Source organism: Quercus suber, unplaced genomic scaffold, assembly GCF_002906115.3.
Source record: "Quercus suber isolate HL8 unplaced genomic scaffold, Cork oak 2.0 scaffold_833, whole genome shotgun sequence".
NCBI lineage: Eukaryota > Viridiplantae > Streptophyta > Magnoliopsida > Fagales > Fagaceae > Quercus > Quercus suber.
The window spans coordinates 254,239-266,462 of record NW_027070263.1 but is presented as its reverse complement, the minus strand read 5'-3'; the positions used below and the strand labels follow the sequence as shown (position 1 = coordinate 266,462).

Here is a 12,224-nt window from a genome sequence, read left to right as displayed (position 1 = left end):
CCCTAAAAAGTTATTAAATGTTGTAACATTCTTTAAAATTATATTATGTGTAACTTGAACTCATCCTATTTTTTAAAAGTAAAATAATAAAATTCATGCATTTCACAACAATTTAGGTTGAGAATTTTATGAAATAGTTCAATATGAAGAGCATTTATCTGTCAAATTACTAACAAAAACAAATGAAAGAATTAATATAAAAATTAATTTAAACATAAATTACCAATGTATATATATATATATATTTTTTTTTTTTGAGAATGCTAAAATAAAAATTTTGAGACATAAAGAGTTAAAATGAAATCGTCCCAAAGACTTTTAGGGCCAAAAATAAACCACAATAACTTTTATTTTATTTTTATAGGAGAAATACCAAAGAACTGCCACCACAAATATAGAGCAATACATATCCTTGAAAAAGATTCCCAAGTCCTGCAAACTACCGTACCTTAACCCTATCCCTCAAAAAGAAGAGGTGTGCATTACCATAAGTTTATTTTATCAGTGTATTTAGTTTATTATGTAAAAGTATGAAAATGTTATACGAAAGTAAGTTCAACCAAACAAGTTTTAGACATGTCGGGACGCGGGAGCTCATTGTTGAGACTTGAGAGATCGGATCCTCTCCCAGCCTAGCTGGAAATGATTCACCTGCTATATTTCTTCATTTAAAAATGTCCAGAAGCACATGAAATGGAAAACATACAACTAAACTATGACTCTATGACTATGACTTCCCAATTAATAGTACTCACCAAAAACAAAAACAGAAATGTCATCTATGACTATGACTATAACCCTATAATAAATTTCCTTTTTTTGATAGCAGCATGTGGCTATGCGGCTGTACAACGCAACAATCTATATATTTCACAAGTTTATGGTCAGAAATGATTAGAAGCACATTTTTGGTCTAGACTACTGATACACCATACAACTAAACTAACCTACCACAGCTACCACCTAATTCTTATTCTGATTGCGACGAACCAATAAATAAGTTCTAACTAGAAATTATTGCTATCTATTTTAAATTTGCACTTTACAAGTTACAAGGACTAAACCCTTTATATACTTGGCAAAAAAACAAACGAAACCCATTATATTTAATATAGAATTTCTTATTGAGAAACACTAATAATGCATTAGCAAAAAAGAGAAACACTAGTAATGCATGCACGTGCATTTGATTGAAACCAATTGACTTCTTTCTTTTGTTTCTGAAATATTTTTAGTTGGGTACCTTTGTTTAAAGCCAAATTCTGCTAAGAAAAGTACAAACATGGAAGACAAAATTATGAATTTAGTTGTGTTTGGAGTCATTTCATGGTCAACAATATTTCTGTTGACAAGGAGGGTCTTCCCTAAGCTTTCATTTGATTTCTGCAACCGAGTTGTTTCAACGATTCATGCAATTTTAGCTGTAATATTAGCCTCTCTCACTGTTCAAGATTGGAGGTGCCCAGTTTGTCCCTTGGCTTCAAAATCTTCCCCAAAGCAGGTAATCTAATACTTTAGTTTTTTCATTCTTCCATTGTTATGAGGTTGTTTTCTTCAAAATCTTTTAGAATTTTGAACACTTCAGCTACTGTCTTTTTGAGAACTTGAACAAATTCTAATGAGGGAATTCCTTTGGACAGCCTAGTTTAAATTTAGTGATTGTTGTGTTTTAGTAACTCTCATTTTGATGATGGGAACTTGATTNAACCTTATTTTGTTTTTTTTTTTGATGATGGGAACTTGATTGCTGAGCAGATGCAAACTCTATCAGTAACCCTTTCTTATATGATCTATGATCTGTTATGTTGCCTCTTTGACAAGAGAGTCAAATTGGACAATTCGATCCATCATCTAGTCAGCATTGTTGGAATTGGAGCAGGCCTAATCTATAAGAAGGTATTAATCTTTACAATTTTTTTGGTTATTTTGGGCCAATTATAATGTCTTCCTAGGAGTTTTGACACCATATTAGCATATGTTTGAAACAAAGGAGAAAGAAAAGAGAGCAAAAAAGGTGGTTGGAATTAATATACTAATTAAAATTTACCAAGAACTTTTCAATTCAATTAGTTGGCACATTCTGATGATTTGGATATAATGTTTGATTCTCAAGATTCTCATCTAAGCATGATCAAATTTTTAATCTAAAAAAATTATATAATTTAGGTTAAATAACTAATTTGTTTTTTTTTTTTTTTTTTTTTTTTTTTTTTTTTTTTTAAGTTACTATTTTGATATTCAATTATTGGTTAAGTTTAATATGATCAATCAACTAATTGATTGTTTTAATTTAATCCCTCAACTTTTAAGATCATGTCAATTTCTCCTTTGAGTCTCATGTCCATTTAAATTTAACGAAATCAGTCATTGAAATTGATTTATTTAAAATTTCTACACTTTCTATAATAATATTTTAACCTGTGTTCCATTTTATATATCTATCTAATTTCATTAAAATTTAAATGGAGAGGAGATTTAAAGATGAAATTTACTTGGTTTTGAAAGTTTGGGGACTAAATTAAATGACACAATAAATAGTTAAGGAACCAAATTGAACTTTATCCTTTATTTGAAGGAACAAATTAGTAATTTAGACTAGGTTTTAAATTTTATACCTGTAAAATTGTAAAAGCTTTCCTCCTTAAATTACGATTTAAATTTTGTTAATTTTCTTAGAAGAAAGACAGTGGCTTTATCATTTCTACTAATTCATGGCAAAAAGTTTCTTGGGCTTTTGCATGCTTAGCCAACTTTGCCAAGTAATATCACACATTTCTTTTTTATGTAGTGTGGATCAGAGATGGTCGTGGCATTATGGATAACTGAAATCTCCAGCCCTTTCCTCCACCTGAGAGAGCTTCTAAAAGAGCTTGGTTACAAAGATAGTGACCTTAATTTCGCTGCTGATGTGAGTTCAAATTCTTGGAGGCTCTTACCATGTTTTATATAGTTTGTGCTAAGGGTAGAACTTGGTTTTGCAATATTAGTATTTGTAACATATGTTTACACATGAAAATATTCAATAGTAGCGACAATGATATAGTCTTACCTAGGTGAATGAGCTAGCATTTCACGTTGAGTATTATAAATAGTTCACTTGCCATTAAAATTAAGAAAATTTATAGTAACTATATCTAAGTTTTACCCTAAAATTTATAGTATTCTTAGCATCATTCATGTCTGAATGCAACCCATCTAAATACACTAATCAAATGCTGCCAAACATCACTTTTTGAATGGACCATATAAATCATGGTCATTAGACTCATTACTAAGTTTGGAATTTGCACAGATTTTGTTTGCAGTGATATTTACATTCGCCAGGATGGGATGTGGGCCTTATCTCATGTACGTGACTTTGGCTGCTAACAATCCATTTCTCATAAAGGTATGCTACTATGCTCTATGTAGCGATGAATATAAATATAACTTGTATGTAAACTTGTTTTGTTTGGTTGTAACTTCCTCAAATAATTCATTTGTGTTCATCATGTTGTTTAGGTAATGGCATTGGGCTTGCAATTGGTTAGTGCCTTCTGGTTTTACAAAATCGCAGCGATGGTGAAATACAAATTGACAAAGAGGGCTAGTAAAAAAGTCGCGTAAAACCTATTTGAACCCAAAAACTGAAATGGGCTATGGCAGAATATTGTGATCATCAAGAAGTCAAAGTTCCTGCCTATGGTCGAACTCGTCAACCAACTATATTGCACAAATCATTCAACAACTAAGAATTCATTTATCACACAAAGAAATAAGGTTAAAATCTTGAAATCCAATATACGCCTCTTAAGTTTGAGTTAATATTTGTCTTTTTTGTCTGTATTTGGTAATTTCATCAAAAAGTTTACATTATTGTTAATGTCAACTTTTCATATTTTGTGTCAACTACCCTTTAGATGATGTAGCTTTTGTTTTTCTAACATTTTAAAAATGTCTTTGCTCTCTCTGTCTCTCTCTCTCTCTCTGTTGTGGACATCTGTTTTTCTTCATCACCTTTTTGTTCTCTTTTCCCCTTTTTTAGCCATTATGATTTCCTTCATCCTTGAGCGCCACCATGTAGTTCACAACAAAATCCCAATCCCTTTAATTACTTGCTCTTCACCCCAATCTTGATTTACAGGTGCTCAAGAGTTGAGAGTAGGGTTATGATTATAGTGGTTGCGATCGCTCATGTGGACAAAGTAATGGAGTATAAAATTTATTCAATGAACATTAGGGCATTGAGTAATAGGGTTTTAATGGATTTGGGATTGTATATATTAGTGGAATTAGGTATCTTATGAAACCATTCTATGTGAAATCCACATATGCGTGGGTGTGGGTCTTATATGCTCTGAGAGGGAGGTCTCGTAAATATATTTTTCTAAGTTTAAATACTATTGTTGTTAAATGCAAAATACATTAATATATTCTATTACATAAAACTTTAAGAAAATAGAAAAATACTTTAAAATAACACAGGCAATATTTAACCTTCAAATTTTACTTTATATTCTTATAAAATAATTATATTATATTTTCCCATGCATCTTTGCGACTATATTTTCCCACACAAAGATGGATTGATATTCTTAAAATATAATTATATTACAATTTGCGTGAATTTGGGACTATTATAATGTAAACGTTTCTGTAGACAATAACAATCATGGCCGGTACAGCTATTTAAATATTAGTTCAACCAAATTCAGATGCTATCTAATTTTCAGTGGCCTAAATAATCCAATCTCCACATTACATCCTAAGTGAAATAAAGCCATTATGAATAATCCATTTTCACTGCATAGTTGTAGCTGAAATTCTGCACAACAATTGGTTGGAGATTCAAAAACATGACTCTAAGAAAATAAAGCACAATGTTCTTCCTTTCAAGCCCAAAATTAGTAATAAAATAAATAAAGAAAACACTGTCATGAAAATCCCCATTTTGAGTAGGTTGATCATTTCCTTGTTTAGATGGATACAAGCTAAATCCCATATACCAGACTGGTAAAGGCACAAATGTCTGGAATGTCCAATTATGCAGTAGGTAGCACATTTCCAGACAGATGGAACAAGATGCACTTCCCAAACATCCATGGCTCCCAAGGTGAAATGACAGAATGCTAGTCTTTTCCAAAATCAGCACTGTAGTGGGCACTGGATTCAAGCTTCTTTGCTTCATTCAGGTTCCGCACAGCCTGGGACAATATACACAGATGAAACAGAGGACATATCAATGCTTTTAAATTTCCTAAGCTACATGAGCCACAATTACAATTAGAATTAGCATCATAGCAGAAAATGATAGAGATCCCAATGGGAATAAGTGGACAGAGTGAAGAGGCTGCGACCTCATCCAGGACAGAAAACATCACAATGAGTTGCTACACAGAATTAGAATAAAGTTTTGAACAAAGTAAAAGACTTACCTTCATGAAATCTTCATGGATGACATAATCCCGTTCTGCACGGATTGCTGACATTCCAGCCTCAGCGCAAACATTTCGAAAATCAGCCCTATTAAAGCCCTAAGACAATTCATAACAAATAACTTAATTAGGAAGCTGCAATAATTAAATGAAAAAAAAGCACCAGCCAAAATCACTCACCTCTGCAAGATTTACAACAGCTTCATAGTCAATTTCACCGTGTTTGGCAATTCCAGCAGCATGAATCTTGAGGATTTGCATCCTTGATTGCTCATTTGGCAATGGGATCTCAATTTTTCTGTCCAGCCGCCCGGGCGAAGAAGTGCAGGATCAAGAACATCAGGACGGTTTGTTGCCATTATCATTTTGACCTATAAAAATATGTAAAATAATTCAATATTATTTAAGCTGAGCAAAAGAAAATGCTTGAAGGCTTGAAGAATCAGTTAAAAAGATGTACTGTCAACACAAGGAGATCTACAAATTTTACACTACCCCTCAACATATAATGTGCAATATATATATATATATATATTTATAAGTAATAAAATTCATTGATAGAAAAACTAATATAAAAGGTCAAAGCACACGAGGTGTGTAGTAAGGTAAGCATGAGAACAAACAGAGCGAACATATAACATGCAATATCATGGATATGTGATACCTTGCTCAACATAAATCAAGCGAATCAATGCTATTTAATTCCCTGCAATCTCCAAACCTTAACAACAGCTTATACGTGAAATCTATCTTTTCCTATACAAATCAGCTAAGGAGGAAAATTTTTAAAATTAGGTTAAAAAGGCTGCCATGCAATGGCATGATTTCTGAAGGTTAAATTCCTAATTTGATTTTTTTTTTTTTTAAGTTACTATTTCAGCCTTCAATTATTGGGTAAAGTTTAATATAGTTGATCAACTAAAAAACTAAATCGATTGTGTCAATTTAAACCCTTAATTAACTTTTAAAATCATGTCTGAGTCTCATTTCCATTTAAATTTCACACATAATCAATGGTTGAAATTAATATATTTTAAAATTTTGCACTTTCTATAGTAACCTTTAAACTTGTGTTCCATTTGACATATTAACTAGTTTTGTTAGAATTTATATGGAAAGGAGATTTAAAGATGAAATTGACTTGATTTTGAAAGTCTGGCAAACTAAAATGTCACAATTAATAGTTAGGGAACCAAGTTGAACTTTATACTATATTTGAAGGAATGACTAAGTAATTTAAACTAGGTTTTAATACTCGCAAAACTGTAAAAGGTTTGGATTGGGAATTGCAAACTCAAAATTTCACACACACACACACACACACATATTTTCTTTAAATTCCCCCTTATAGGTTAGTTCCTTAAAATTTTGATGAATTGATGTTGATTCTCTTAGAAGAAAGACAATATCTTTACCATTTCTACCAATTCATTGCAAAAAGTTTCTTGGGCTTTTGCATACTTAACCAAATTTGCCAAGTAATATCACACCTTTCTTTTCTATGTAGTGTGGATCAGAGATGGTCGCTACATTATGGATAACCGAAATTTTCAGCCCTTTCCTCCACCCAAGGGAGCTTCTCAAAGAGCTTGGTTACAAAGATACCGACCTTAGTTTGGTTGCTGATGTGAGTTCAAATTCTTGGGGCTCTTACCAACTTTTTTATAGTTTGTGCTAAGGGTAGAACTTGGTTTTGCAATATTAGTATACATCTTGATTGTAGTTTGTGTTTACACATGGAAATATTCAATAGTAGCGAGTGACGATGATGTGGTCTTACCTTGGTGAGTGAGGTGGTTATCTTGGCATTTGCCTTAAGTACTATAAATAGGTTATTAAACACCAAAATTAAGAAAATTAAATTGGACATATGACGCATAATTAGACAGCAATCAAAAAATAATTTGGATTTAATTTAGATTCTTATTGTATTTCAATGTTAATATAATATGATATGATGTTCTTAAAGTTTACTTTGAATTTTACGTATGACTTCCTAATTATGAGCAAAGTAAAATTTAACAATAGATAATTAGATACTGTTGTTCAATATAAGTTGTAATGTATATTTTTCTCAAAACGAAACATACAATTAACTATAATTTATTGATGTGCACTAACAAATTCATTATGGTTGTTTATGTTTTTCTTTAGGGTAAATTGCAAATTATACTCCTAAAGTTTGGAGATAATTAGATTTTACACCCTAAAGTTTTAGAATTTGGATTTTATTTCCTGAAGTTTGGGGTGTTTGGATTTTACATCTTGACGTTTCAAAATTTAGATTTTACCTCTAAAGTTTAGGGTTGTTTGGATTTTACATCCCCAAATTATGAAACTTTAGGGTGTAAAATCCAAACACCCCAAAACTTTAGGGAGTAAAATCCAAACACTCCCAAAATATCGAGAGTAAAATCTAAATTCTGAAACGTCAAAGTGTAAAATCCAAACACCACCAAACTTCAGGGGGTAAAATTCAAATTTTGAAATCTCAGTGTATAAAATCCAATCACCCCCAAACTTTGGGGGTGTAATTTACAATGTAACCTTTTCTTTAATATATATGTCTTTTTTGAATTTTTTTTGTTGTTGAAAAATGTACAAAGATCTCATTTAATAAAGTATTAAATGGACCTTAACTTGTGCTCATAAGGCATTAATAAAATTTGTTAACAAAAGTTTTAATGGAAACATGGGAAACTTTTTTATTATTCCTAGAGTACAGAGAAATTGTATTCCCTCTTTTCACATTCGTGGTGAACTCTACCATGATTTTAATGAGTGGACTTCACCATGAATGCGAGAGGATGAAACGTCCTTTTCTGTGCTTCAAGAGTATCTAAGAATTACTCATTCACAAGGGTTTATCATTGACATAATCTTCATTATGTACCAATCACAACAAATCTATTGATAATTGTGAAAAAATTATTAAAAAAATTTGTGTCACTAAATTTATTGAAGCTCCATCCACAAATACAACCAATACGATTTCACCAAAATCCAAGTCCATGTAATATACGATTTTTATTGATGGACTTCAATAACCTAATAAAAGAATGTTCAAATCACTTTTTTTTTCTTAAATAATTGGTGCAATACATTAGGTTTTCCTATACATTCAAACACATTGTTACATTAAATTTAGTAATCCTTAGAAAAGTAACTCAGTTTGTGTTTTATTGATTAATACAATTGTGTTTGAATTTAATTGAAAAACTTAATATATTGCATCTGAATAATTTCATCTAAGTTTTACCTTTTAAAATTTAAAATATTCCTAGCATCATTCATTCATGAATGCAACCCATCTAAGATTCTAAATACACTAATCAAATGCTCTCAAACATTCACCTTTTGAATGGACTATATAAATCAGGGTCATTACTAACTTTGGAATTTGCACAGATTTTGTTTGCAGTAATATTTACATTCGCCAGGATGGGGGGTGGGCCTTATCTCACTTATGTGACTTTGGTTGCTAACAATCCATTTCTCATAAAGGTATGCTACCATGCTCTATATAGCAATGAATATAAATTTAACTTGTCTGTGAACTTGTTTTGTTTGGTTGTATCTTCCTCAATAATTCATGTGTGTCCATCGCATTGTTTAGGCAATGGCTTTGGGCTTGCAACTGGTTAGTGCCTTCTGGTTTTACAAAATCGTCGCGATGGTGAGATACAAATTGACAAAGAGGACTAGTACGAAAGTTGCGTAAATTTGAACCCACAAATTGAAATGGGCTATAACAAAATATTGTGATTATAAAAAATTCAAAGCCCTGCCCTGTGGTCGAACTCGTAGGCCAATCGTATTGCTCAAATCATTTATGTAGATCAAAACTGTGATGTTCCAATTTGATTGATTGTGTGTAGATGTGTGATGAGTTCACGTTTATCGGATAGATCTAGACTTTATTGATAACTACAAGGAGCCAACTTGACTAGTTCCGTGTGGATGTGTGATGAGTTCCACATCGGACGTTTATTGGATAAATCTAGACTTTATTGATAATTACAAGGAGTCTTAATTGTGACTAGTCTTTTTGAGATATAACACAAATGTGGCTAGGCTAGCGTTTTTCCTTGGGTTGTGCATTTTATTGTATTCCTAAACTTTTTAAATTAGTGCTATTTTTCTTTAGAGAAAAAATAGTGCTATTGACATATTTTTTTTAACCTATCATTAACAATTTGTCACATAGACTTTATTGTGAAATTTTTATGAAAATGTTTTGCCCATAATTTGCATTAAGGGAAAAAATAATTTGAAAAGAGGTGTTACTATTAATAATTAATGAGCATAATAATTACAAAAAGAAAAGATAAGTTTGAATAAAAATTTATTGCAAATATCTATACAATTGAAACTATTAGGGTATGCGATGATCACCCTACAAGTACAAGTGTTTGTGGGGTGTAGATGGCAAAGGTTGGAGTTTAAGTCTTCAAGAGAGAGCTTCACACACATCTATACTTTGAAGTCAATGCCAAATATTCATTTTAAAAAAAAATCAATTTCATACCACACTTTTTAAAACCAACACCCTTTTAAAAGGCACAACTGAACCAAACTAAACCGTAGTTCAGTTCAGTTCTAAGTCAAACATAATNGCTAAATTACATTAATAAGTCCATGCCATTGACTTCTTTATTTTTAATGTGTGATAACATGGTAATTTAAATAAGAAAACCTAATGAAATATAAAAAAAAAAAAAAATGCACCGTTCTATCACTTCTCTGCCAATTCACATTACTCTGCTCATCACTTTTCATAGTTTCAGTTTTCCAAACTTGTAACTATGCATCAATTTTCTACTATGAACAAATCACTTTTTTCGTTTCACGTAGCTAAACATAAGTATGAGTATATTAGTATATGTTAAATAGCTTATTGTTTAAATCTTATTTTCTCTTGTTTTGTTTACATTTTTTTTTTTGTGTTTTTTTTTTTTTTTGCTTTAGGTTTAAGTCTTTAACATATTTTTTTTCTCTTCTTTTATTTACGTAGTTTGAGATTTGCTTTTTTAATAAGTCTTTAACATATTTTTCTCTCTTTTTTATTTACATAGTTTGAGATTTGCTTTTTTTTTTTTTAATTTAATATGTAGAATTTAAAGGCATGTAATAAAATTTTATTTAGCAAAAACTTTGTTGCAATCTTATAACAATGGTTTATTTTGATTGTGAATTTTATAGAATTTTTAATGCTATTACTTATGAAACCTTGATTTTGAATTATAATAGCAAGTTCAATTTAGTCATATATATATATATATATATATATATATATATATATATATATATTTTGGTTAATTTCATATTTATGTTATGATTTTTCAAACTTAATATATATATATATATATATATATAATTTTTAAAATATTTTTATTTAACCTTGTGGTTCATTGCTGACCCACTGGTTGAAACAGTGACCTAATGACCCAACTTATAGACCGGGTCATGCTCCGGTCCGGGTTTAATAACTATGGTTAAAAGCAATTATGTTTTACTTAGAATTGAACTGAACTACGGTTTAGTTTGGTTCAGTTGTGCCTTTTAAAAAGGTGTTGGTTTTAAAAAGTGTGGTATGAAATTGATTTTTTTTTAAAATGAATATTTGGTCCAGCGTAATGTATTCCACTGTTCATTTTTTTTTTTTTTTTTTCATACATTCAGCTCAGTCATCTGTTTGATTTTTCTTGGTTGGATGCTTTGGTTGAATAATATGATATATTGAAAATCTTAAGATCAGCAATAGAGGGCTGTAGATCAAGTTGTCAACTGATCCCCTCCTCTGTTTTCAAGAAGTATTCAATTATTTATTCAGAAAAAAAATGTTAACAGAAATGGTACACAAGATATCTTATCCCCAAACTCTAATCTAAACTGTTTTTTCAAAACATTTTAGTTATATATATATATATATAAACTGAGTATGTTCAAAAGGGTTTTTTCTTTTTTTTTTTTCTTTTGATTCATAAGGTTTTTTCTCCTTTTATTGTCTATGCAAATGGTTGTTTCATTCTTTGTTTAATAATGAATAAGAAGGAATTGTTGGCATCATAATTAAATGACAAGTGATGCCAAGGAGAAACAAGACGCCCTGTAAATATTAAACGATCACAAAAGTAATAGTATAACATGCTCAACATGTGATGATGAGAGGGCAATTTCTCATTAAATTAACCATAAGAGAAGTAAAGTGCACTAATTATTAGGTTATCATAATTAACGAACGCATTTAAGGTTCAAACCCCCAAACTTATTGTCACTATCATATTATTACACACACATATATATCATAAAAAATAAAGGAAACTAAACCCTGGGATCGCACTTGTTAATGGGAGTGGCACTGAGGCAGCACTTGAGCCATAGGTTCAGTGGTGATAACATTTTTTTGAATAAAAAAATACTAATCATTTTATTCAATTTCAGAATTTAATTACATTTTCATGCATAAGTCCAAATAGAAATTTGAGAATTTTGCTAACTAAAATAATATATTTTTGGGGGGAAGGGTCTCTTTTTTAAATCCTCTAATTTTCTCTAATTTTAACTTAGATATAAGACACATGACATTTTAGAAATTTAATGGTCTTAAAAAAACCATAAAAAATTAAATAAATGTCACATATTCGATTCTCAAAAAAGAAAAAAAAAAAAAAAAAAAAAAAAATTATATTGTATCTCAAAAAAATTATAAAAAAATAAAGAAAAGAAAGAACAACAACAAAGGAGATGATTTTAAATCTCTTAATCTCTTTTGTTTTTAGTCAATGTGGATATGTGTCTTTTTTTTTC

General features: G+C 30.3%; 2 protein-coding genes across 4 annotated transcripts; one reads left to right on the top strand and one right to left on the bottom strand.

The window, feature by feature from the left end:
* The first annotated feature begins 951 nt into the window (after positions 1-951).
* LOC111988448 (uncharacterized) lies at positions 952-9,135 on the top strand. 2 transcript variants are annotated; one of them, XM_065767667.1, is made up of 5 exons: positions 952-1,501; positions 1,756-1,896; positions 2,789-2,908; positions 8,823-8,918; positions 9,031-9,135. In XM_065767667.1, the coding sequence occupies exons 1-5, from the start codon at positions 1,283-1,285 to the stop codon at positions 9,133-9,135; spliced, it is 681 nt and encodes a 226-aa protein (XP_065623739.1). In that variant the 5' UTR covers positions 952-1,282. The 2 variants fall into 2 exon arrangements, with proteins under 2 accessions (XP_065623739.1, XP_065623738.1); XM_065767666.1 differs by lacking the exons at positions 8,823-8,918; positions 9,031-9,135 and adding exons at positions 3,293-3,388; positions 3,502-3,953 and having other exon boundaries at positions 1,053-1,501.
* On the bottom strand, positions 4,750-5,785 carry LOC111988441 (26S proteasome regulatory subunit 10B homolog A; the record flags this gene model as incomplete). Of its 2 annotated transcripts, XM_065767665.1 has the most annotated exon segments (3): positions 4,750-5,183; positions 5,415-5,513; positions 5,595-5,785. In XM_065767665.1, coding segments are annotated over 3 exon segments (255 nt in total). In that variant the 3' UTR covers positions 4,750-5,108.
* Positions 9,136-12,224: the final 3,089 nt, after the last annotated feature.